The sequence below is a fragment of the Ursus americanus genome, chromosome 10 (assembly GCF_024610735.1).
Source record: "Ursus americanus isolate L20-20 chromosome 10, mUrsAme1.1.p, whole genome shotgun sequence".
Classification (NCBI taxonomy): Eukaryota; Metazoa; Chordata; class Mammalia; order Carnivora; family Ursidae; genus Ursus; species Ursus americanus.
Window position 1 is genome coordinate 57,120,298 of NC_142136.1, and position 26,298 is coordinate 57,146,595.

General features: G+C 38.8%; 2 protein-coding genes across 7 annotated transcripts in view; both read left to right on the forward strand.

The window, feature by feature from the left end:
• Positions 1-18,818, forward strand: part of SETDB2 (SET domain bifurcated histone lysine methyltransferase 2) — a 62,654-nt gene extending 43,836 nt beyond the window's left edge. For 4 of the 5 annotated variants that reach the window (XM_045796833.2, XM_045796835.2, XM_045796830.2 and 1 more), the window contains 8 exons: positions 998-1,114; positions 1,862-2,031; positions 6,820-7,036; positions 7,531-7,630; positions 9,041-9,134; positions 11,769-12,109; positions 14,539-14,627; positions 15,206-16,568. In XM_045796833.2, coding sequence (XP_045652789.1) covers positions 998-1,114; positions 1,862-2,031; positions 6,820-7,036; positions 7,531-7,630; positions 9,041-9,134; positions 11,769-12,109; positions 14,539-14,627; positions 15,206-15,323 — 1,246 coding nt within the window. In that variant the 3' untranslated portion in view covers positions 15,324-16,568. Of the gene's footprint in view, positions 1-997; positions 1,115-1,861; positions 2,032-6,819; positions 7,037-7,530; positions 7,631-9,040; positions 9,135-11,768; positions 12,110-14,538; positions 14,628-15,205; positions 16,569-18,712 lie in introns of those variants that run through there. The other variant, XM_045796834.2, reaches the window with a different exon arrangement.
• Positions 18,803-26,298, forward strand: part of PHF11 (PHD finger protein 11) — a 29,871-nt gene continuing 22,375 nt past the window's right edge. For both annotated transcript variants that reach the window (XM_045796836.2, XM_087865155.1), the window contains exons 1-2: positions 18,803-18,933; positions 25,904-26,025. In XM_045796836.2, the coding sequence (XP_045652792.1) occupies positions 18,840-18,933; positions 25,904-26,025 (216 nt within the window). In that variant the 5' untranslated portion in view covers positions 18,803-18,839. The remainder of the gene's footprint in view (positions 18,934-25,903; positions 26,026-26,298) is intronic.

Genomic DNA, 26,298 nt, shown 5'->3' on the forward strand with positions numbered 1-26,298 from the left:
GGCTTTTTTCTGTGCCCCAGCGTGTCCGAGGTTTGCTGAGGTCGCAGGCTGGCTAGGACATCCAGACCCTACTCTGATCTGTGCTATCAAGGTAGAGAGGAAACGTAAACTGTGGCGCTTACCAGCCCCTCTAACCCAGATAGAGTTCCAGCAGCTCCCCTACCAAATGGCAGGGGTCTAAGGCTAGTTCCTTTATATTCTAGTTGTCATTTTAAGCTTTTTTTTCCCTGTGCCCCAGGGCAGGCAGATCTGCTCACCAATCCCTCTCCATTGCAATAGGAAGTATCAGAAGTGGTGGGGGTTCCCTTTGCTACTGTGTCTCTGTCTCTCTCTGTGTGGTCTCTCAATCTTTTTTTGTGCAGAAGCTGTTTAGTCAGCCTTCAGTTCTTCTTCAGGAGGCATTGCTCTTTAATTAGGTAGATACAGTGTGTCCATGGAGGAGGTAAGCTCAGGGTCTTCCTACATTGCTGTCTTGAAGGAGAAAAATCTATGGTTGCATGTCTTCTGCTTAGCAACATTATAAAAAACAGATCTTAGTAGCCAGATGGCCAGCATGAATCTCCCCCGTCTGTTTTCATGTCATTGGAGGGAGAGAGAATTTAAGATGTCTGCAGAACTACCTGTGCCCTTTCAAGTGTGACACACATAGGTGTATCCATTGAAGGAGAGAGGACCTAGGAGAATTTTCACAAACTAGCTTCTGCTGAATAGGAAATGAAAGGAATTCATTTAAAAAAATTAAAACTCATATATTTAAGATTTTATTTCATGAGTAAATAGAGGTACAGGGCAGTTTATAGTTATTGATAAATTTTTGGTAGTTTTTGTCTTTTAAAGAGACCTGTTCTGTTAGGGAAGAAGTCCAACTGTCCATGAGCCAAGTGACTTCTAAGTACAATTTATCCTTTACTATATGATTTACATTTTTACCAAAACTCTCTTTACTTAAGTTGGTGCTTTTTTATTCTAACTTCTCCATCTGTTGCTTTCCTTTTAGAACAAAATGTGCATGTCTTCAGTTGACAGCAAGGAATGCCAAGACTTGCCCCTTGTCAAGTAATAAAATAACCACTGGATATAAATATAAAAGACTACAGAGACAAATACCTACTGGGTAAGATACCTTGAGGATTTGTTGCAGGGTGTTTGTATTTTTGAAGGTGGGTACTTTATTGTTGTAGTCTGTAGTCTCATAGATATCATTAAATATTAACTTTTTATATCAGAAATCTATATTAAGGAATAAAAAAACAAACTTATAAATTGTTCTTGGAAATTGAAGTCAGAAAAAAAAAAAAAAAGAAAGAAATGTAAGTCAGCACACACGTAGCAGGCAGAGTATACTTAAACACCCATCTGCTGTGAGTCTGGCTCTTACCTTCTAGGGTTAGACTAGTTTGGGCAGCCATTTACCCATTAAGAAATAATTTGCAAAGCTCCTCTAAGAATTGGGAATTTTCAAACTTTAAAAATTGTTGTTATTAAAAAAATACATAGAAAGAGAAAAGCTTTCTTTCTACACATTCCTTTCCCAGACATTACTAGACATTTTTTAAAAGCTAGCATTTATTATGTGCCAGGCATTGCCTTAAGCACCTTGTAAATACTGAATCATTTAATCATGAAACAACCTTATAAGATAGGTACTATTACATATAGCCATTTTAAAAAATGGGAAATTGATAACTCATCGAACATCACACAGGTAGTAAATGCCTGGAGCTATGATGAGAATCCAGTCAGTCTAGCTTTAGGAGCCTTCACACTTAGTCTGCCCCCTGTGGTAATTATTAGTATAAACTGCTTCTGCTTTTAGTTTAGGATATCTGATGGATTTTTTTCTTGCATATTTTATTGACAGCATTTATGAATGCAGCCTGTTGTGCAAGTGTAATAGAAGAATGTGTCAAAACCGCGTTGTCCAGCATGGACCTCAAGTGAGGCTACAGGTGTTCAAAACTGAGAAGAAGGGATGGGGAGTACGCTGCCTAGATGACATTGACAGAGGGACATTTGTTTGCATTTATTCAGGTAAAGCAAAGGTTAATTATTCAAATTACTATAGTAAGATCTGCATTTCTGAATCTCCATTTTACTAGGTCTTATAGCAAGGACAGGAGCAACAATATAGAGGAGGAGCATCAGAGGGGGGCAAGTGACTGGGAAATTGAGCACTGAAGGGATGAGGAGATACCGAATATTCCAGAAAAGAAAGGCTCAGAGATAAAACTTGGGTTATTGTGTGAGGCATATTTGTTTTTGTCTCCATGGCCACAGATGCTTTAGGATAAGTTAAGAAGACTTTTTGAATAAGAAAACTAAATGACTTGCTAAGGTAAAGATTATAATTTGAACTGTTAGAATTTAACAAGTTAAGTCTGTAGTAAATACCTGCACAGGATGATTCAGGCAGTGACATGAAGCAGCTCATTCCATTTAAGGGACTCGAGAGAGTAGCCCACGGTCTAAGCAAAGCTTCCCAACCAGTGTTTTATAGTTGTGCCGTTACTGGTTTTTTCTGGTCACAACTCCTAGGCCAGACATATCAGTCTCAGTAGTCTCAGCCATTTACCCCGGAGTATCAGGCAAAAATCCTCACTTCCTTTGTACACCATGAAATGAGAAAGGTTAAGGAAACATGGCTCTGGAGCCAGTCTAAAGGAATTGTGCTGGACCAAGTCTTGGCAGCAAGGCAGCAGGGACCAGAGCAGCCATCCTCATCTGAAATTCCAGCTTCACTTCAGTGAGAGCAAGAATTAGTATAATTCATAGCAGCCACACTTGGATCCCTGTCACATACTACACAATTTGCCACACATTCATCTCTCATATTTCTCAAAATCACTCTTCATTGAAAGTCAGTTGCCTTATAAGGAGCCACATGGTATCCAGGAAGTATCATTGGCTTTGCATTACTAGAAAATGAACCTAAGGTATCTCTCTGATTCAACTGCTGATTTTGACTTGGGAACTATAGTTTTGAGTCCCTTAAAAAAATGCATAAACTTTAAAATTTAATATTACACTAGAACTTAATATGAGAACAATAGGCACATATTACCTCAGATTTAAATAGGTCACGTTATAAAAAAATATGTTTTTTTTTTAAGACTTTATTTCAGAAAGAGCAGGAGGGGGGTGGGTGGATGGGACGCAGCAGAGAAGAGGGAGAAGCAGGCTCCCCACTGAGCAGGGAGCCCAGCATGGGGCTCCATCTCAGGACCCTGGAATCAGGACCTGAGCCAAAGGCAGATGCTTAACTGACTGAGCCACACAGGTGCCCCTAAAAAAAATATGTTTTAACTGATAAAGCATTTTAACTAGACACAAAAGCTGCAATCTTGGGGCGCCTGGGTGGCTCAGTCGTTAAGTGTCTGCCTTCGGCTCAGGGCGTGAGCCCAGGGTCCTGGGATCGAGCCCTATATCGGGCTCCCTGCTCTGCTGGGAGCCTGCTTCTTCCTCTCCCACTCCCCCTGCGTGTGTTCCCTCTCTCGCTGGCTGTCTCTCTCTCTGTCAAATAAATAAATAAAATCTTAAAAAAAACAAAACTGCAGTCTAAAGAGTGGAGTTCACCATGGGGTGCCTGGGTGGCTCCGTCTGTTAAGCGTCTTTCTTCCCCTCAGGTCATGATCCCAGGGTCATGGGATCAAGCCACACATCAGGCTCCCTGTTCAGTGGGGAGTCTGCTTCTCCCTTTCCCCCTCCCCCTGCTTGTGCTCACTCTGTCTCTCAAATAAATAAATACATATATTTTTTAATTTGACAGAGCGAGTGAGCACAAGCAGGGGGAGCAGCAGAGAGAGGGGGAGGGAGAAGCAGGCTCCCTACCGAGCAGCGAGCCTGACACAGGGCCGATTGGACCCTATAGTCATGACCTGAGCCGAAGGCAGATGCTCAACGAACTGAGCCATCCAGATGCCCCAATAAATAAAATCTAAAAAAACAAAAAAAGAAGAAGATTGGAGTTCACCTCTCTAATTTTCTAGAATGCTTTCTGATTTATATTTTTGTTTATTATTGTACCTAAATCTATTCTCTTTCATTTTTTAAAATTTTTATTTATTTATTTATTTTTTAATGTTTTTTTATTACATTATGTTAGTCACCATACAGTACATCCCTGGTTTCTGATGCAAGGTTCGATGATTCCTTAGTTGTGTATAACACCCAGTGCACCATGCAATATGTGCCCTCCTCACTACCCATCACCAGTCTATCCCATTCCCCCACCCCCCTCCCCTCTGAAGCCCTCAGTTTGTTTCTCAGAGTCCATAGTCTTCCATGCTTCACTCCCCCTTCTGATTACCCCCTTTCTTTATCCCTTTCTTCCCCTACCGATCTTCCTAGTTCTTATGTTCCATAGATGAGAGAAATCACATGATAATTGTCTTTCTCTGCTTGACTTAATTCACTTAGCATTATCTCCTCCAGTGCTGTTCATGTTGCAGCAAATGTTGAGAACTCGTTCTTTCTGATAGCTGAGTAATATTCCATTGTATATATGGACGACAGCTTCTTAATCCAGTCATCTGTTGAAGGGCATCTCGGTTCCTTCCACGATTAGCTATTGTGGATAATGCTGCTATGAACGTTGGGGTGCATATGGCCCTTCTCTTCACTACGTCTGTATCTTTGGGGTAAACACCCAGTAGTGCAATGGCTGGATCATAGGGTAGCTCAATTTTTAACTTTTTAAGGGACCTCCACACTGTTTTCCAGAGTGGCTGCACCAACCTGCATTCCTACCAACAATGTAGGAGGGATCTCCTTTCTCCACATCCTCTCCAACAATTGTTGTTTCTTGCCTTGTCAATTTTTGCCATTCTAACTGGCGTAAGGTGGTATCTTAGTGTGGTTTTGATTTGAATTTCCCTGATGGCTAATGATTTTGAACATTTTTTCATGTGTCTGTTAGCCATTTGTATGTCATCATTGTAAAAGTGTCTGTTCATATCTTCTGCCCATTTTATGATTTGTTTATTTGTTTCTTGCGTATTGAGTTTGAGAAGTTCTTTGTAGATCTTGGATACCAGTCTTTTATCTGTAGTATCATTTGCAAATATATTCTCCCATTCTGTGGGCTGCCTCTTAGTTTTTTTGACTCTTCCTTGGCTGTGCAGAAGCTTTTTATCTTGATGAAGTCCCACAAGTTCATTTTATCTTTTGTTTCTCTTGCCTTTGGAGATGTGTCATGAAAAAGGTTGCTTTGGCTGATGTGGAAGAGGTTGCTGCCTATGTTCTCCTCTAGGATTTTGATGGATTCCTGTCTCACATTGAGGTCTTTCATCCATTTGGAGTTTATCTTTGTGTATGGTGTGAGATAGTGGTCAAGTTTCATTCTTTTGCATGTAGCTGTCCAATTTTCCCAGCACCATTTATTGAAAAGACTGTCTTCTTTCCACTGGATGTTTTTTCCTGCTTTATCAAAGATTAGTTGCCCAAAGAGCCGAGGGTCCATTTCTGGGTTCTCTATTCTGTTCCATTGGTCTATGTGTCTGTTTTTGTGCCAGTACCATGCTGTCTTTGTGATCACAGCTTTGTAGTACAGCTCGAAATCTGGCATTGTGATGCCCCCAGCTTTGTTTTTCCTTTTCAACAGTTCCTTGGCGATTCGGGGCCTTTTCCGGTTCCACACAAATTTAAGGACTGTTTGTTCCAGTTCCTTGAAAAATGTCCTTGGTATTTTGATCGGGATAGCATTGAAAGTGTAGATTGCTCTGGGTAGCATGGACATTTTAACTATGTTAATTCTTCCGATCCATGAGCATGGAATATTTTTCCATCTTTTTGTGTCTTCCTCAATGTCTTTCAAGAGTGATTTATAGTTTCTAGAATATAGGTCCTTTACATCTCTGGTTAAGTTAATTCCAAGGTAACGTATGGTTTTTGGTGCTATTGTAAATGGGATGGATTCCCTAATTTCTCTTTCTTCAGTCTCATTATTTGTGTATAGAAATGCAGCTGATTTCTGAGCATTGATTTTGTATCCCGCCACATTACTGAATTGCTCTATAACTTCTAATAGTTTGGGAGTTGATTCTTTTGGGTTTTCCATATAGAGTATCATGTCATCTGCGAAGAGAGACAGTTTGACTTCTTCTTTGCCGATTTGTATACCTTTGATCCCTTTTTGTTGTCTGATTGCTCTTGCAAGGACTTCTAGTACTATGTTGAATAATAGTGGTGAGAGTGGGCATCCTTGTCGTGTTCCTGATCTTAAGGGAAAGGCTTCCAGCTTTTCCCCGTTGAGAATAATATTTGCTGAAGGCTTTTCATAGATGGCTTTTATGAGCTTGAGAAATGAACCCTCTATTCCTACACTCTGAAGGGTTTTAATCAGAAAAGGATGCTGTATTTTGTCAAATGCTTTTTCTGCATCTCTTGAGAGAATCATATGATTTCTGAATTTTTGTTTCTGAATAAAATCTAAGATACTGATAGATTTGCGAATGTTGTACCACCCCTGCATCCCAGGGATGAATCCCACTTGGTCATGATGGATAATCCTTTTAATGTACAGTTGGATTCTATTTGCCAGGATCTTGTTGTATTCTCTTTCATTTTATACCAGAACAGACAAATGCTTTTTTTAGATGGCCAGTGTTTTTTTATATACTGGAAGATATGAAATCTCTTACTAGTCTTTTGTTTATTGTTTCTTACAAGAGTTTCCTAGGATGAGTTAATGTGTTTGTTTTCATTACAGAAATATGGTACGTTTCACAGAGTTGTTTAGTAATGGAGAATAGAGATGTTCTTTTGTTGGTTAGCAATTATATTATCTTTTGTCTTATTAAACTCTTACTTTCTTTCTTTTAGGAAGATTACTAAGCAGATCTAACACTGAGAAACCTGATGCTATTGATGAAAATGGAAAAGAAGAGAATATTATGAAAAATATGTTTTCAAAAAAGAGGAAAATAGAAGTTGCAGATTGTGAGGTTGAAGTTATCCCATTAGAACTGGAAACACATAGAAGTGCTAAGGCTGAGGAGTGTCCACCTACATTCAATAATAATTTAAAAGAGCCTGTTATGTAAGTAAGACATTAGGAACCCAATCAAGATTGATCTGTATTATTGATCAAGAATGGTTCTCCGTGTTTCTTACTTTCCCTCTACTCCTATGTATCTCCTATATATCAACTTGCTTCACAGTTGTAAGTTTAAGTCTAAAATCTAGAATGCTTATATTTTAAAAGCCAGCCAACATACTTTATTTCCTCAGTGTTCCATTTCTGGAGTTTTACCTTTAAAAGACTTATGCCTTTAGTCAGAGTCTTTATGGATGTCATAACTTTTGCTGTTCTTTTTATTTTCTATCATCTTATTTACAAACCTTTTCACATTATTTTTTAAACATACTTCAAAAATGATTGACTTTAAAATATATTTCCTTCTTTAGTGGGGGATAAGCATAGGTGTTATTAGATTAATTTCTGATGGATACTTACTTAACAGTGATATCTATATTTCAAGGTCCAGTAAAGATAATTTTTAGTGATATATAGAATAATTTTTTCTTTTTCAGAGAAATGAAATGTAACAGTAGTTCAAGAATTCAATATCATTCAGTCATTAGAAGTCCTAAAGTGAAGACAGCCATTATTCAACGCAATGGGAAAAGGATGGTAAAAACTGCGAACTGTAGATGGGTCCCTTCTGAGAACATTAACTGTGATCTCAACTTTCTGTCTTTTACTTAGTTGCAGTTGTTTGTGTAACTTAATAATGTGTAGGATTTCTTTTATTATTTTGGAATGGGCATACTCTTGAAATGTTAGGACCATGTTTTATTTACTTAGTGTCCTCCATGGTCACTGGCATGTTCCCAACTTAGATACACAAGGAGAGTGTTGGTCATGATCTGACAGTGTGTTCCACTGAAACTGAAAGCTATCCATTTCTGAGAATTTATAGAAAAGCTAAAGTGTTCCAGAGTTGATAGCGATACATAATAAGAAAAAAGATTGAGTAATTTAGGTTGAGGAGATAAGGTTGAGAGTTACAAGAGAAAGAAGAGACACAGTCTCCTGAAAGAATCATCCAGAAAACACCATTTTACATGATAGCCTCTGAAGGTATACTCTTCAGTCTGTACTGAGAAGAATAACTAGTCGGAGACTGTAACTTGGAAGCAAAGAAAGATGAAGGAGAAAGAACAGAGGATGACATAAAGATAATTCACAGTAGGGCTTGTCGATGAGAAGTAAAAACTCTGCCCTAGGTGATGTGCAAATATTTGCCTTCTGCCTAGTAATGTACATACAGCAAGTACCTCCTCAGGATCACATAATTATGAAAGGGGCAGGCCATTGGATTACATAGACCTGGGTTTGACCTCCAGCTCTGGTGCTTTCTACCCAGGTGACATCTCCATGTCCACATTCCTTTACCTGTTAAATGAGGATAATAGGGTCTCTCTCAGAGTTAAGAGGATTAAATGAGATAAGCTTCAGAAACTTTGTGTAGCACAATGCTTGACAGCCAAGTGCTCAAATAAATGTTGACCATTTAAGTAACTTGAATAATAATAATAAATAATAATGGTCAACACTTATTGAACAGTTAGTTAAGTGCCAAGTGTGGTGTTAAGTTATCATTAACATACGAAGTGATTGTGTCTAGAACTCATAAAGACAGACAACTCCTTTAACCTTGTCTTTGAAGTAAAAACTGGCTAAAGTGTGTTTTTATCTTTGCACATCTTACAGTTGAAGCCACATTTATAATCTGGTATCAAAATTGAGGGATATAGACAGATGTCTTTGAATTTTATTTTAAATTTTAATGCCTAAGGAATGTCTTAATAAATAAAGTCTTTATAATTTGTGGCTTACTAAAGTGCTTAGAAGTAGAACACAGCCAAAAGGGCTCCATCCCTCCAGAGATTCCTTATGATACCAACTTTGAGGCTTCCAAAACCAATCTAGCTACAGTAGCCTATGAAGATTGACACTTGATGAAAGAGGTCTAACTGCTACATTAAATTCTTTTTCCTGACCTAGAAAGTAAAGACATCTTACCTGTTCTCTTTTAAGGGATTTGCTTCTTCAGAGTCTGTCACCTCAGAAGATAATGATGGATTTAAACCAACCCAAGTACATCTGAACTCCAAAGCCAAGGAAATGAAAAGTAGGCTTTGTTTCACTCTGTGATAGCCTGCCTCTTCTGTCTTTATGTCTGTCTCGCTCAATACCTATGGCTTATTTTCTCAGACTTAGAACAAACAAGCTTCATTCATTATAAAAGTTATTACTTGTGTAGATCAGAGGTTAGCAAACTACAATTTGTGGACCAAATCTGGCTTACCGTCTGTTTATGTATGGCCCATGAGCTAAGATAATTTTTACATTTTTAAATAGCTAAAAAAATGAGAATATTTTGTGACACTTAAAAATTATATGAAATTATATTTTGGTGTCCATAAACAGAGTTTTATTGGAGCATAGCCACACTCGTTAATTTACATATTATCTCTGATGACAAATAGCCACAACAGAGACTCTGTATGGCCCACAAAACCTAAAATACTATTTGTTCCCTTGCAGAAGAAGTTTGCCAACCCTTGGTCTGTATGCCAACAGTGGCCCTGAGGCACGGCAGGAAGGAGCGGGGTAGACAGCTGTGAGTCTACATAGTCCACAGTGTTATCTGTGGCTTTGGAAGCATTGTCCAAAGCAGCCATTTCCTAACTCTCTGTTAGGGGCTCCTTTAAAATTATAATACATCATTCTGCGGTACTCCAGCCAACAGTGCTGCAGGAATGCTCAGCAAAAAGGAAAAATACTGGTATTCTGAGTGCTTATCTTTCAGTGTTACCAGTCTTGCAGTAGTTCATGTTACAACTTGACAAACCTGGATTTTGGTAATTTTGCATTTCACAATATCCCTCACTGGGGAAATACTGCTGAGAGATGACCGTTTTTGAATAACTGAGCCATTGCCTCCTCTCCTTTAAAGTTTCTTTGCATCTGTATCCCCAACTCCTCACCTGGTCTTAAAGGATGGAGGTTGGGGCTGGGGAGCAAGGCAGCTGCTTGACAGACAAGGTCTATCAGAAAGGGTATTTACGTATTATAATTATTTCACCATCAAAGGGGAGGAAAATCTCTTCTTCTACCCATCTTAGGTTATCCAGCTGGGGCCTTGTAAATTAGACTGACAGATTGACAAGAGAAAAACAAGCAGAAATTTATTACCATGTATCACCATTACCATGTGTATCTCAGAGATGAATAATATAAAGAAGTAGCTTAGAGGGGTGCCTTGCTGGCTCCGTCAGTGGATCATGTGACTCTGGATCCTGGGGGTTGTGAGTTCAAGGCCCAGTTGGGTGTGGAGATTACTCACAAGTAAAATCCTAAAAAAGAAAAAAAAAAGCAGCTTAGAACTCTTGCTTATCTAGCTTCTTTGCCAAAGAACAATAAATTTTTAGAGGAGTGACAAGACAAAGGAAATGGACCTTGAGTCTCGGGGGCAGCATATTGTGGGAAGGTAAAATATGGGAAACCAATAGTGGATAAAGGCTAGTTAGTGAAGTTTGCTATGTAGGTTCCTTTGGTTTGATTTCCCTGCTGATAAAGGTCTCTGGTTGACTAACTTTTGTCCTTCCTGGTAGGAGGAGGAAGGACACCTTTGTAAATTTATGTACTGCTTTTAAACAGATGGGGGAAGGCAAAAACTTTTCCTGCATAGACTACTTAATCACTCTTAGCTTAAAATAATTCTTATGTCAAGGAAGCATATTTTGGCATGACCTACTCTGATTTCCTTCACCATTTAATGCATGTGAGCCATAATGAGTACTCTTGCTTTTGGTTCTTTTGTTACTTTCATTAATTGCTACAGTGTGTGTGTGTGTGTGTGTGTGTGTGTGTGTGTGTGTGTATAGCAGGCACTACAAAAATCAGTTATGTACTATTACGATTCACAGGTAACCCATAATTAAAATATGAGAACATGTAGGAACAGCAGGCAGTAACAATAATGATTAGATCAAGAACATCAAGAGAAATACAGTTTTTTTGTGCCACTAAGTTAGGTGGCACAAGTGGCTTTTTAAAAATAAATGATTTTACTTATTCCATTTGACAAGCATTCATACTTTCGAATATTATAAAAAATTATTTCCATAATCGGATAAGAAAAATGATTAAGGCAGCTTATATTATTCTAAAGTATTATTATTTGTAAAAGCATAAATATTGACTGGTCATCTAGCAAAACCTTCAAACACTAATATGTGCAAAATCCATAGCAATACAGTTATTACTCTTGGGACTTGTTGAGGGTGATGCCAAGAAGGTTTTCTCAGGCCTTTCATTGGTGTCCTAAAGGCCTAGAGTACTCCCTAAACACCTACTCTGTTACAAGTGTTTAGAATATACTTAAATGCAGATTTCAGAGTTGAGGAGAGGTAAGTCAGTTTACAAGGAGTAGAGATTAATTATAGTAGTAATAGGAGGCAATAGGTACATTTGTAAAAAGGTAGTAGAAAGAAGGAAGACCTGGAGCCAGGCGTTTCTCAAACATTTGAGACTCTTCTGGGTTTCTTACCCCACTTCTCATTATATTACAGGTTAGGTGAATCTCTTATCCTCTCAGAGGCTCACAGTTTTCATTTGTAAAATTGGAGTACTGTCTACCTTCATACATTGTAAGGATTAGCAATAATTAAAGCAACTAGCATTTAATTAGTATGTTAATCACAGGACTATTCATCAGCCAAGTATATTTGCTGACACTTCCTTCCAAAATATTTATTAGAGGATTCAAGCTCCTACCAAGTTAAAGACTCTGAAGACAATCTGCTGATTGAATCAGATGTGATAGATATAACTAAATGTAGAGAAGAAACTCCATCACGGGGCAGATGTAACCAAGCAACCACATTGGATAAACAGAATATTATAAAGGAGTTCAAGGCTCAAACGCAAAAGCCCCAAGAGGAAAGATCTCCAGCATATCAAAACCATCAAGTCTTTTGTGAAAAAGAGTTCCCAAGTGAAACCAAGAATATTTCACCTGATTCTCTAAAAAAGTTCAATAAAGGGAACATGTTTTTATTGGATGCCACAAAAGAAGGGAATGTGGGCCGCTTCCTTAATGTGAGTATATGGGCTGAGATTCACATTTCTTTTCTTTTTTTTTTTTAATGATTTTTTATTATATTATGTTAGTCACCATACGAGATTCACATTTCTAAACTTTTTTTCTGTTCTGCTTTGAATGGTTGGAAATTTTTTTGGGGGGTAAGTATGTTCATGAGTCTTCATTTTATTAGTGTTTCATAATCTACTTATATATATTCTTTTTCTGTGACCAACATGTGGGGTGACTACAGGAGGACCAGTTCTCCTGTGTCACTGTGGTTCAGGAGAGGGGTGCCCTGAGCAGCTGTTACGGCTTCTCCACTCCCTCAGTAGGTCCTTGTGATGGAGATGGGTTAGCTTCATGACAGCTGCTGGTGAGGTCATCAAGCTTCCTTCTCATTCCCATGCCTACCAACTACCTTCTGAGAATAATTTAATCTCCTATGCACTGACAGAGATGGAAATTTATGTGCAGTCATATGTAATTCACCTGCCATCAGAAGAGAAAAAGATTCTGAAGTCAGAAAATCTTTTTTTTCTTTTTTCAGATTTTTATTTAAATTCCAGTTAACATACAGTGCAATATTAGTCTCAGATGTAGAACTTACATACAAAACCTAGTGTTGATCACAAGTGCCCTCCTTATATGCATCCCCCCACACACACCTGAAGTCAGAACATCTTTAAAAACAATGAGGTTTTCCTTGCTAGGTGATCTGTTTATTTGGTTGGTTTCTTTTTCTCCTCATTAGGAGGATACTTGGTTAACATGAAATAGGATCCTTTCCTTTCTTCTTTTGTCCCCCAACTGCTGTTCTTTATTCTACTTTGACTACTTCTAGACTATCGCCAAACATGTCAGAGCCATTAAACATGTCTGGAGAGCCATCGAAGAAGGATCCCCAGCAAAGGACTGTCATGGCTTTATTTCCTGTCAATTACATTGAAAGTTGCTGCGCCAGAACAGTGTGGTAGATTTTACTTTCCCAATCAGCACACCATCTGGGCTCTTCTCTTGTTTAGAGGAGGAAAAAATAGAATTTTTCTATCTTTCCTTCTCTCTTTCTTCCTTTCTTTCCTTCTTTCTTTTTTCCTTCTTTCCTTCCTTTCTTCTTTCTTTTATTATTTTAACATAGAAAATACATTCATGATTTAAAAATAGAAATAAAATGAATACATGAAATAAAAAGCCATACAGAATACATACATACAGCTGAACAAAATTCTGTTTCAAGGTAGCTCCAGGCACCATGAGTAAAGGTTACTGGCCCAACTGAAAAAAAATGTATGGACGGGAAGTTATCATTGAAATTGAATGGTGGCAAACATGTCTAAGGAGTATTGCAGGGATCTGGTCCTTTATGAATCTGGCATACATGAATGTGTGGAGATGGGTGCTAGTGGGCAATAGACAACAATATTGGAATGGTGGTAATTGGTAAGTCAGAACTGCCTCTAGCTGTCGCACCACAGGCCTCACACCACAGACGTCACCACATCACTGGGTTCTACTGTGTGCAAAATAGCATCATGTTAGAAGCCTTGAACAAGGATAACTAATGGTTGTGTTCCACACAGACATCAGTTGCTTACATATGTCCCCTTGCCAGAGGGTCTGTTTGACGATGATGTAAAATTCAGTCATATACATTCTTCATATTAACCTTTTTTCTTCTTTTAAAAAAAAGTACCCTAAAAAGTAGCTATGTCTCTATTCACCTTATCCCCACTCCACTCTCTATATAGTAAGATCATTTTTATTACTTTTTGTGTATACTTATAGTGTTTCTTTATGGAAATACAAGTGAATGTATATATTCTTATTTCTCCCCCCTTTCTTACATAAAAGCATATTCACTGTTCTGTGCCTTGGTTTTTAAATTAACTGTATACTCTGGTGATCTTTCCATATCAGTACATAGAGCACCTCATTTTGTGTTTCTTTTTGTTTATAGCTGCATAGAATTCCATTGTATGGATATAACAAAGCTTATTTAATCTTTGGATAGACATTTGGGTTGTTTCTAAACAATGTTTAGAATAGTAATGTTTTACTATTAAAAACTGCTTAATGAATAATCGAACACATAGATACATGTACAGATGCATCTGTGGAATACATTCCCAGATATAGGATTGCTGAATCAAAAGACAAATGCATTTATAATAATGATAAAATTGACAAATTATCTTCTATAGAAGTTTGTACCATTTTGCATTTCTACCAGCAAGATAAGAGTGTCGGAATGGGGCTTTTCTGATTGAGTTCCTACTATTAAAAAATTACAGTCTATGATATTTTTACTTATAGGTCAGCAAAAAAGGGAAAGAAATCAAAGTGAGATGTGTTAGAAACAGAATGGTATTTTAATGTTTCAAAAACAAGGTATCAAATGCTTTACTATATCTAACCTCTGTGTTTATTTATGTATTTATTTTAACAGCATAGTTGTTGCCCAAATCTTTTGGTACAGAATGTTTTTGTAGAAACACGTGACAGGAATTTTCCATTGGTGGCGTTCTTCACCAACAGGTTTGAAATTTCTTTTATGTGATTTAATTTTGAAATTGTGAAAAATAACAGTAGAAAAATATTTTTAAAAACGTGGGTGATAGCCCTTAATATCTGCTACCCTAAAATATTCATTTATCCCCAACTGTTCCTAGTCAATAAAATTTTAAACAGCGAAAATTTCAGTCCTTATTTCCTGTGAGAATTAATGCCCAAAAGGATTAAGGATGGCAGTTCTGACCCAGTTCAGTTCAGGGAATAAATGATGTAGAATGCTACATCTCCTATAAGTCAGAACTGCCTCCAGCTGTCGCACCACAGGCCTCACACCACAGACGTCACCACATCACTGGGTTCTACTGTGTACAAAACACTTCCTTTCTCGTGGATATTGACAAGTTTCTTACTTAGGATTTTGGTAGATTTGAAATAAAACTCAAATGATTATTCTTAATAAAAGAGCATTCCTAACTGGGGGTGTGAGAATAAACAGGATTTTTTGAAGATTTGTAAGGATGTTAATAAAGTGATATAATCAAGTTTGGTTCATTTTGTAGTTACTTAGTGATTTATGTTTGTTTTTAATTTCTACTTTCTAGGTATGTGAAAGCAAGAACAGAACTAACATGGGATTATGGGTATGAAGCTGGGACTATGCCTGAGAAAGAAATCCTCTGCCAATGTGGGGTGAATAAGTGTAGAAAGAAAATATTATAAATCTGTAGCTAATGCCTATTGATGAGATTAGCTTATCACGTTGCAGTTAGAGCCATGCAAGAGAACCTTTAGTCATCAGTGGAATTAACTTAGGTTGTGATCCATCAAGAGAATTCTTCTCAGTTTACCCTTATCAGGGAATTCATTTGTATGACTTAGAAATGCTAGGAACAAAATAAGGACATTTTCTTATGCATAGGCTATCTCTTTATTCTTTCTGCTGTTCAACTTTACAGGAGTGGGATGGAAGTGTATATTTTATATGAAATACCATTATACAGTTTGTAACTTATTTGTAAATTATATACTAAGAGAAACAAATGTCACAATAGAATTCAGTTGTTCTTATTTACTTTCGTGATTATTATCTTTGAGTTCATGCCCCCCACAGGGCCAAATTCCACATCTTTACCTACAAAATGTATGTTTAATTCTTGGCAAATAATTTACCGTTATGAGCCATAAAGTGGGCAACATAGCCTGAGGAAAATGTAAGAACTAACTTTACGCATATAGAAGTTCTGGCTGCATGCGACTCTGTCTGATCAAACCATTTGAATGCTAAGAGGGAGAAGCTCTCCTATTGGGAGGGTTTTGGCAAGCTCTTTGAGATGGAACTTCTTTTCCACAGATTCTGCTTACTACTCCAGTATAAACACAGACAAGAAAAGAGGGACTAGAAACGCAGAGGAATTGGAATATTTTTGTTCTAGGTAGAGGAGAGCCGTAAGAAAACTTAGAAACTAGTCAGACTTGGCTTATTTAGGCCCTCTAGAAGGGATTGTGATGGGCAAGAATTTCACTTAACAAAAAACAATTCCACTGAGTTTGTAAAGTCTGGAACAGCTTCTTGGATTCTCCTGGGTATGATATGCAAATCGCTTTTGTAGAGAAAAAGGGAGTTATACTCCGCTATAGGTTACCCAGCCCTGATCATGGAGTGGAAAAGGGACTGGGAATTTCCAGGCATCAAAACTAATTTTATCCATAACAAAGTTGTACATTTGGCTGCCAGGAACTTCCCCCTGGGAACCAGAAGAGGAATACTAGCTCAAAAAGAAGTAAATAAAAGTAGTTTTAGCTTTTGAGAGGTTTTAGGTCTTTTTTGTTTTTTCTTTTTTTCTATACTCGATTCTGGGTTTAGTTTGATTACTGTTCAAATAAAATGCTATTCTAAGTTTGGGCCCAATTTAATTGCTTAAAAATACTGAACTAGATGAAAATTTAACTTTAAATTGTTTTAGAGAGTGGGAAACCGAGGAACTAGGAAAAGGAGCAAAAGGTTGTAACCTAACAGCCTGTTCAGATGAGGAAAGTTAAGTCTATTCACAGTAAAGAGATAGGAATTTTAGGCCGTACACTGAAAGTGAAGATACTTGATAAGTATGGGAAATATTTTTATACATAAATCGTGACATCTTGATCTGCTTCACAGCTGTCACCTTCTATCAATGTCCTGGAGATTCCTTTTGTCTGTCTTATGTCAGATCTGTTTCCAGTTAAATTCCATTATTTCCTTTTTCCTTGGTTTATTCCCACATATTGGTGAAGGACATCTTCCAGTTGTTTTTGAAAAGGAAAATTGAGAGGTAAATACTTTGAGACCTTGCATGTTTGAACATGTTATTTTACCCTTATACTTGATTGCTATATTTTCAGGGTGTAGAATTCTTGAGTAATCTCCATACACAATTTTGAAGGCTTCTGCTAGTTTCCAGTGCTGCTGCTATGAAATCTGAAAATGGTCTCCTTTCTGGCTTCCATGGTGATTACTGAAGTCAGATGTCATTCTATTCCTTATCTTTTATATATATGACCAGTAGTTTTTATCTCTCTTGAAGCTGACAGAATTATCTTTGTCCCAGTGTTCTATTTATGGTAAGGTCCATTTTCATCCTTCATCCTGGGTGCTTGGTGGGATCTTTCAATCTGCAATCTTTGCCCTTCAGTTCAGGGAAATTATCTTGAATCATTTCTTTAATGATTCCTCATCTGTTCTTTCTTTCTTTCTTTATAGAATTCTTGTTATTCAGATGTTAGACTTCCAGGATTGGCTCTCTAATTTCTTTTCTCTTTGTTTTTAAAGAGTTGTGATTTTTTTTTCAAGTTTACGTATTTAAGTAATCTCTATACCCAATGTGGGGCTCAAACTTACAACCCTGGGATCAAGAATTGCATGCTCTTCCCACTGAGCCAGTCATGTGCCCCAAAGTTTCTCTTTATTTTCAGCTATCTTTTTGCTGTACTTTCTGGGAGATTTTCTCAATTTAAATCTTCCAATATATCAGTTGTGCTTTACTTTTCTGGTCTCATATTCTTAATTTCTAGAGCTCTCTTTTCTTATCTGAATTTCTTTAACAGCATTAATTAACCCCAACAGCATTTTGGGTTCATGGTTGCAGTATCTTATCTCTTTGAAAATACCATGATGTATATTATATAGGTTTATGTGTGTGTATACACATGCATTCATATCTGTATTCTTACTGCATATTTTGCAACCTAGAAGGTTTATTTCTTGTTTTCCCTGTATGTTTCCTTTGGTCTTTGTCTTTCATGTTATACGCTCTCCTCAGTTTGTAATCTTGGCAGTCTACTCATACTTAAAAAGGCTGAGAGTGGGAGATGGGTCTCTTCAAGTGCCACATCATAACTGAGCTGAGCTATCAGTCTCTAATTGTCTCTTTTAGTGCTTTGTTTTGGCTGATTGAAGGGCAAAAACTTGGCTGCCAGTGTCTGCTTTTATTTTCCCTTTGAGTCCCATTCTTCTATGATCCATTTCTATATTTGTCAAGACTATCCAAATTATCTTTGTATATATTGTTTCTCTTTTCTGCTGTCCCCAATTTGCCTCTCTTCCCTTTAAAACCTCAAAATGCAAAAATAATAATAAGTCCTCAAAATGCAAGAAGTTTTCCTTTAATTCCTCAGCAAACCACCAACTATTATATGCTTCTTTTCCAAAACAACTTTTTTAACTGTAATTATATGCATTTGTGTTCTCTACATGTATATTTTGTTACATGCACTGAAAACTTCGTCTTGTATGGTGCTGTGTACCCCATGGGTGCTAAATAAAGATTTGCGACTCGCAACTGGAATTACAGTTGGTTAAATTGCCTACGTTTATGACATAACCTATTTAGTCCAAACTTGGTGTTATACAATTTTTAGAAGAAACGGGTAATCCCCTCAGAAGAGCAATCACTTCTCCAGCTGATTCCAGGGGTTTGGGCCACCTTTCCTCCCCATCTGAAAAGTCTGGGCAGGGTAGGGATCATCTGCAAATTAAAAAAAAAAAAATCAGATTCAGGCACGGATCTGTAGAAGATGCGAGCTCCTATTTGAATGAGAACTTCCTCTGCAAACCCTACGTGTCTCTTGCTCAGAACTTCCCCCGGGCAGGGGAAATCCGTCACCGTAGCTTTTACAAAAACGAAACTCCGTAGCTGCCTGTGAACTTCCGGAAGTGCAGGCGCTGCGCGCAGCCGTCGGACAGCCGCTGAGGTTGCAGCCATGGACCAAGTGTTGTCTTCCTTGGCCAAGTCAGCCCACGGAGCCGGCTGGTCCGAACCCCAGGACGCCCGGGACCACCTCCCCCACCCCACTGGTGAGTACCGCCTGAGCGCAACGCGCGCGCGCGCGCTGAGGTGAGGCTGCAGAGTCCCGGCAACCACAGGGCGGGTCCCCGGGCCTGCTCGCTGGCTGCTGCCATCCACCCCCACCCGCCTGCCGAGCCCCTGAGGCAGCGCTGACGAGCAGGGCTAGTCTGCATTCACCTCCAGCGGCCCTGGGGGCAATTCCACACGGGCTCTGCACCCCGACCGCTGCCCAGAGCTTCACTTGCGAGAGGTGTGCCTTCCGCTTACCTCTCCCACTGCTGATGGACCGCCCATTGCTACTGTCCTACTCCATGGGGAATAGAGGCATCAAGGGAAACCGACATAAACTCGGGTGGGTTTACTCTCCGCGTGCAATCCCTCCGCCCCTAAAACTTGCCAGAGAAGTGGCATGGGAGAAGTAGGAGTTGGACCCCTCTTGAAAAGAAGTGGTCAGCTGGGTTTCAGGAAGCAGTTGGGAAAGTTCTTGCAGAGAAAGTGACTCTTTGGAACCATCCCCTCCTTTCCATTTAGTAGTTCAAATCCTCAGTGGCCCTCTCTGTGAATAAGAAAACAGTCTTGTGAGTCTGCACCTTCCCTTTGCTCAAATAGTTGTAGAGCTCCTACTGTGTGGCAAGCTCAAGGCTAGGTCCTAGGGATACAGAGATGAGTTAGGCAGACTCCGGCCTTAAAGAATAGAAAAGGCAGCTTGCATAAGACCTGGTAAGAACCACGAAGCTCAGATGAAGGGTTCCTAACTCAGCCTGGTGTTTAGGGAAAGCTTTATGGAGGCAAAGATGCCCTTAGTTTTTAAGGACAAGAGTTAACCAGAGGTAGAAAGGTTGAAGGCGTGTTGCATACAGAGGTGATGACACAAAAAGGCACCAGCCACAAAATGTCACATGCCAACCACAAGTAAAGCAGTTGCATATTTTCATTCAGCCAGTGTTCTCTGTAGAATGTTATTGGAGATGAGATTTTATCCTGACCTTTTCCTCAAACTCCAGACTGGTGTAACCAACTTCATCAGTGCCTAGAATGATGTCAAACTGAATATGTCCCAAAGAGAATTCTCATTTCTCTGCACATACTTACATGTTCCAAACCTGTTCAACCACCAGCCTTCCCCCTTCCATTCATCCAGTTGCTCAGGCCAGTACCTTCAGTACTGCCCTCAGTGCCTTTCTTCCTCACTTCCCATCTAATGCATTAGTCAGACCAATCAGTTCTGTTTTCAGAATATATCTTGAGCCTGACCACTTCTCACCTGCACTACCATCCAAGCCCCAGTGCACCATCATCTCCTGCCTAGAGTATTGGTCTGGCTCCTACTCTAACATCTCATAAAGATAAGGCTGCACAGCAGCCAAAATGATCTTTAAAAAAACAAAAAGCAAATGTGATTCTCCTACTCAGAGCCCGTCAATAGTTTCTCATTACCTTCAGAATAATCTCTTACTATGGCCTACAGTGTACCCCATGTCCTGATCTGATCCTGTCCCTGCCCATCTTGATGAATCTCCACCCTTCACTGCCTATGGGTCTGCCAAGCCCCCAAACCTGTCCCTGCCTCGGGGTCTTTCTTTTTGCCTCCTATTTCTCTCTTCCCTACCATAATTCAAGTCTCTCTCAAATGTATCCTCCACAGCTTTGCATGCCCATCCTATTTAAGAGAGCACCCTACCACCCTCCTTTCCCTGCTCTAATTTTTTTTTTCATAGCACATATTGCTAGCAGGAAAAATACTTGTCTGTCTCTACTACCAGGATGTAAGTTCCATGAGAGTTGAAACTCTCATCTCATTCTCTGTTTTATTTGTAGTACCTAAAATAGTGTATAATAGGTTCTTACTAAGAATTTGTTGAAGGAATGAATGGGCTTGTATGTACCACTAAGGAGCTTGGCTTCTATTCTCTTGGTGATGGAGAAGGTCTTTCACAGGAGGGAAACCAGCCCAATCTGAACTAAAATCTTCTATTCTGAGTTCTGTGTATCTGAGAGTTGAGCAGGTGGGTCCTGTGGGCCTGTCAGTTGTGCCTAGGGAAATGAAGTCCCATAGTACCAACATGTCTGCTGAAGATCATCCCTGTGTGTGACTATAAGTTAGGTAATTCTAAAGAAGTCCACTGAACGTCCTACTCCTTGGCCGTCCACCATTCCTCTCCTGCAACACACACATCCTTATTCCTGTTTATACATCCTAAAGCTGTCCCCAGTAATGTTCTCTGGCTCTCCCAAATACATACATACTTCTCCCAAAGTTATATCCAGTCACATCATCCAGGGACAATCTGATGAAACTATTTATTTTCCAAGTTCATTACCAAGCCTCTAGGTTATGTCTACTCCTCTTCTGTTTTGGTCTTTATCCATTTCAGGTGTGCAGTCACTGGACTCAGTGATAAAATTGACTTCTCTTACTTACCTGATATCTAATGGAAGAACTAAAATAGTAAGCTGCAATAAAGATTAAGTTGATCAAAGAAGAAAAGAGGAAGAAATTTCCAAGCCAGCACCATAATTTATTGCCAGTCTAGAACATAAATCATACCATTGTCAGAAGGGGATTATAAATGGAATCATAGGATTAGTGACTCTCATTCCGTCATCCTCTCATTTAATGGTGAAATGTGTTTCTTGGCTATCTGCCTTCTCCAGATTCTGTCCTCTGACTGGATTGCCCTTCTCTGGTGGGCTCTAGGACCATATCTGGGAAGAGGAACATTTGGAAGATACCCCTGATACCTCTGCAGAGGCTGTGGCCTTAGCAAACCCTTCCCGGGTGGACCTGGAGAGACCAAGATTCACTGTGTTGGTTTGAGTTAGTCATAGTTCGTGTGTTCCTGGCCTGTCATTTTTCTGCAGCTTCATTCTGTAGAACTTTTCTTGGCTACTGGTTTCATTTTTTGAGAATTCTTGTTAGATCATTCTCTGTGAGTCCTTAGGTCTGCTAGACACAGTAGGGGACTTTGGGGAGCCCTGCTGTTCTTCATTATTCTTGTGTCAGCTGCTGATTCCCAAAAATGCCCAAGCCCCCATAATACACCTATCCTTCACTGTCTGAATCTATACAGTTCCTGAATTCTGAAGGTGAGGAATATCAGTTATCCAAATGTATATGGTCCAGGAGTTTCAGATAATGCATAGCAAGCGTTCAGATAAGTGGGGGATGTCTGTCTATGTAAAAGCCTCCAGTGTGATTCTCCCAACTGCAGAGAGTTCTGTGCATCCTCCAGTCTGGGAGAATGAACAAGTTAGAACAGCCAAAATCTTTTATGAAACTATGATGAGGAGATGTTCTACCACAGAAAAGCCACTAGGGGGAGCCTGTGTGTCCCACTTTGGGTTTCTGCCCATCAACTGGGGGAAAAATACCCTAGGTCAGAAGGCAGCAGTGTTGCTACCACCATCTTATTCCCAGGTGCCAAAACCCTAGAAGCCTGTGGACTTGGGAGTGCAACTCAGATGGGCAGAATCCCCAGAGCAAACACAGGGGGCCATGCTCAGGTATCCGCAGCCTGACAGCTCAGCCAGATACAGTATACCTATCTGAACGCCCTGGTTTGCACAAGGAAAGGTAGCACCGTGCAAAAATATCTAGCTCTTACACAACGAGAAGCATTGCACGCTATCAGATGTTATCATATTACTTTATTAGGGATTTTTATCCCAGCCTCCTAACTGATGCTTTTTTTTTCTTTTTTTAGCCTATGCTTTATAAATTTTCATGTCCAGTTTGTGTGTTCTTTAAAATAATACATATTTTATCAAAACAGGTTTTGAGCCTGAGGTGAATACAATATTGGGATTTTTCCCCCATTTTCATCGAGGATAGGGTATTATGTTGTCAAATATTAATACATATTCTAAAGCATTGAAAACTATAAAGTGTAGTATTGGAGGAGGAAGTGATAGATCAATGGAACAAAATAGAAGTACAAGAACAAACCCAAACATATGTAATAATTAAATATATGGAAAGGAGATTTAAATCTGTCACTAACCACTATGAAAATAACTTATATCCTCATCACATACTTTATAATAAAATAAATTTCACATTAATATTTAATAGAAAAAATAACATTTTAGAAGAAAATAGAGGTGTTTTCTAAGTTATGTCTCCTTCACCCAAGAGTAGAAACCATAAAAGATTGATATAATTTCATCAAATAAAACATTTAAACATTTTATATGTCATAGAACACTATAAACAAAGTTAAAAGACCGCTATATAACTAACAAAGGGTCATCCTGAATACATAACAGGCTCATAAATCAATAAGGAAATAGTGAATAACCTAATAGAAAATGGGCTGAGGACATCAGTGCCAGAGAAGAAATGCAAATGCCACCTTACGGTATGTTAAATTCATAATTATAGATTATGTTCTACTTCTCTCTGCATTTTGTTGTCCTTTCTTTTGATGTAGTCATCTACTCTTCTGTCCTAGTTGTATCTTTATAATATGGTTTTAAATTGGATAGGCAGATAAACATGTATTTTTTTTCGAAGTTTTCTTCACAGTCCATGCCGATTTATTCCTCCAAATAATCTTTTTATTTCCCCCAAGTTCTTTGACCTTCTTAAGATTTAAATTGAAATGTTGTTAAATCTAAAACTTGTTTGGGGAAGAAGTGACATTATAATGTCCAGTCTTCCTACTCAGGAGCATAGTATTTCTCTCCATATATTGAGATCAAGCTTAAAACAACTCTTTTCTTTCCCCCCACAATTTGAATTATTTATTTAGACCCAGAAAAGCATGCACATTGTCTCTTCACTTGACAGCTTTGTAATATCCTTTTTTACTCCACACTATGTTTTTGTTTTTCGTTTTCTATTGAAGTTTAGTTGATTAAAACAACTCTTTCATCATGTTATTCCCCTGCTCCAAAATCCTTCCTGGTAGTCTTTCACCATCTGTTTCTCAAATTCTTTTCCAGCTTCCTCTGCACAGACTCTCCTCTTCAGCCTGGCTGGTTTTCTGCCTCCTGGTCAAACCTCTTGGCCTTTTCCCACATCGCTACTTCTGTTGTCCAGTCCCTCCCAGCTCCCTTCCCCTTTCCCTCTGTCTCCAGGTTGTAGCAGCTCAAGACCCATGACCTTGGCAACACTCCAATCCCACAGGGAGCGATTCCTCCCCTGGATCCATAGCATGTATGGTGTTTTCCACCCAGCAGTTATATTACTTTGTGACATTTATTCTGTTATTTTATTTTGTTAGCTTCTTGCAGGCAACAATTCTGTCTCCTGTTTCCTTAGATCCTCTGCTGTGCTGTTCCCTACAGTAGCCACTCCCTACACATGGCCGTGGAGCACTTAAAAATGTGGTTTATTCAGTTAAGACACGCTATAGGTGCAAAGTACACTGGGTTTCAAAGACTTCATACTGAAGAATGAATTTTATATTGATTAAATGGTGGTGGTTTGAAATGAATGAAAAGAAGCAGCTGGCCTGTTTCATTTCATCTGAGGGTTTTTCTCTCAGTCTCTCCCCTTTTTCGTGGTTGGTGGGGAGCAGAGGGACTACAAATTTGTATCCCTACTAGTTAGGACCTAAATCCAGGAAACGGAAATTAATTCAAGGAGAAACTTATCTGAATGTGAGATGAGTGCTGCTCCAAAGAGCAGTGTTCTGACTTTGTGCAATGCAAGATCTGATTTCAGAGAGAGACCAAGAGCTCTTACACTTTTGGATAACAAAAAGAACTTTTAGGAACCCGTTAAGTGGTTAACCTCATCTAAATTTAAAACTCTCACCATTAAATGGTAAAATAAATCTGTTTCAAAACAAAAAGTTGAACATTAAAAGCAGAAGTGTGTTCTACAGAAGACCAAGTCAATAAGAGGATAAACATTGGAAAGGGCAAGCAAGTTGTTAAATGGATGTGTGTGGCCAAATTAACAGCAAACTAATACGTTAGAGAAGATTACCTGTCACTGACATGCCCAGTGGGGGGTTGTGGAAACGGATGGCTTTTTTTCCCCCTCTGTCTCTTCCCTTTTCTTCCTAGTTCTCCTTCTGTTAGTTTCCTCTCCTTTCTTCTATTCATTTCTTTAGGGAAAAAAAATCGATTTCCTGCCTTTATGTATCTTTCTCTCCGAACTTATTATAATGCTAGATTAAAGTGCATTTAGGGGCGCCTGGGTGGTGCAGTCGTTAAGCGTCTGCCTTCCGCTCAGGGCGTGATCCCGGCGTTATGGGATCGAGCCCCACATCAGGCTCCTCCGCTAGGAGCCTGCTTCTTCCTCTCCCACTCCCCCTGCCTGTGTTCCCTCTCTCGCTGGCTGTCTCTATCTCTGTCGAATAAATAAATAAAATCTTTAAAAAAAAAGAAAGTGCATTTAAATTAAAGCACCTTGCTCATTTACTTCTTTAATTCACTCAAAATTTATTTTTGAATAGAGTATGACATAGGGAGCTAAAGAGTTGTTTACAGGCAGTTAACCAGAGTACTATTTCTTGAGCACATCATTGTTTTCTTGTTGGTTTGTGTTGACAATAATAATTATAGAGAGCTTAGTATGTCAAGGCAGTGTTTTGAGAGCTTTGTATTTTAATTCCTGGTTCTGTTTGTTTCTTTTTTTTTTTTTTCCTTTTTTCTATTTAGTTTATTTACTTATTTAATGTCTACACCCAACATGGGGTTCAAACTCAGGACTCCCAGATCAAGAGTCACATGCTCTTCTGACTGAGCCAGCCAGGCACCCACTGGTTGTGTTTCTTGAATAAAGTTCTCCTCACGTTTAGACATATTAAATGAATTCATTAATTATTGTCCATTCTTGTATTAAACCATTTAAGAAATACACAATAAGTTGCTTTTCCACTTGGGTACCAATATTTTTTTCCTCTATGGGAGTTGAGAATCTCTCATAAAAACAAGTGCCCTGCCTTATACTTTAAGACTGGTGGAGGAGTTACAGAGACCAAGAAGTTCCACTTTTCCATTTCTCATCAGGGATGTTACTTATAGGTGTCTTTCAGGTTGCAGAAAAGATGGAAAAAAGGACATGTGCACTCTGCCCCAAAGACATCGAGTATAGTGTCCTATACTTTGCACAATCAGAGAATATAGCTGCTCATGAAAATTGTTTGGTAAGTTACTTAAAAAACACATGAATCCTTTTAGGGAAGGACATACCAAAATAGATAAATGTACTTTGGAATCAGAATGATGAGTTGGCCATGATTTAGGCTTTTAAGTGGGAATTTGGGAAGCATATTTTTCTAACTTTTTAAACTGTTTCAGATCTAATCCTCTTGTAATTACATTTTAGCTTTATTTATAACTGATCAAACACAATTATGAAGAAGCTTCTTCAAAGGTATTTTGATGAGATATTTCAAATATAACCAATACCCATAGAT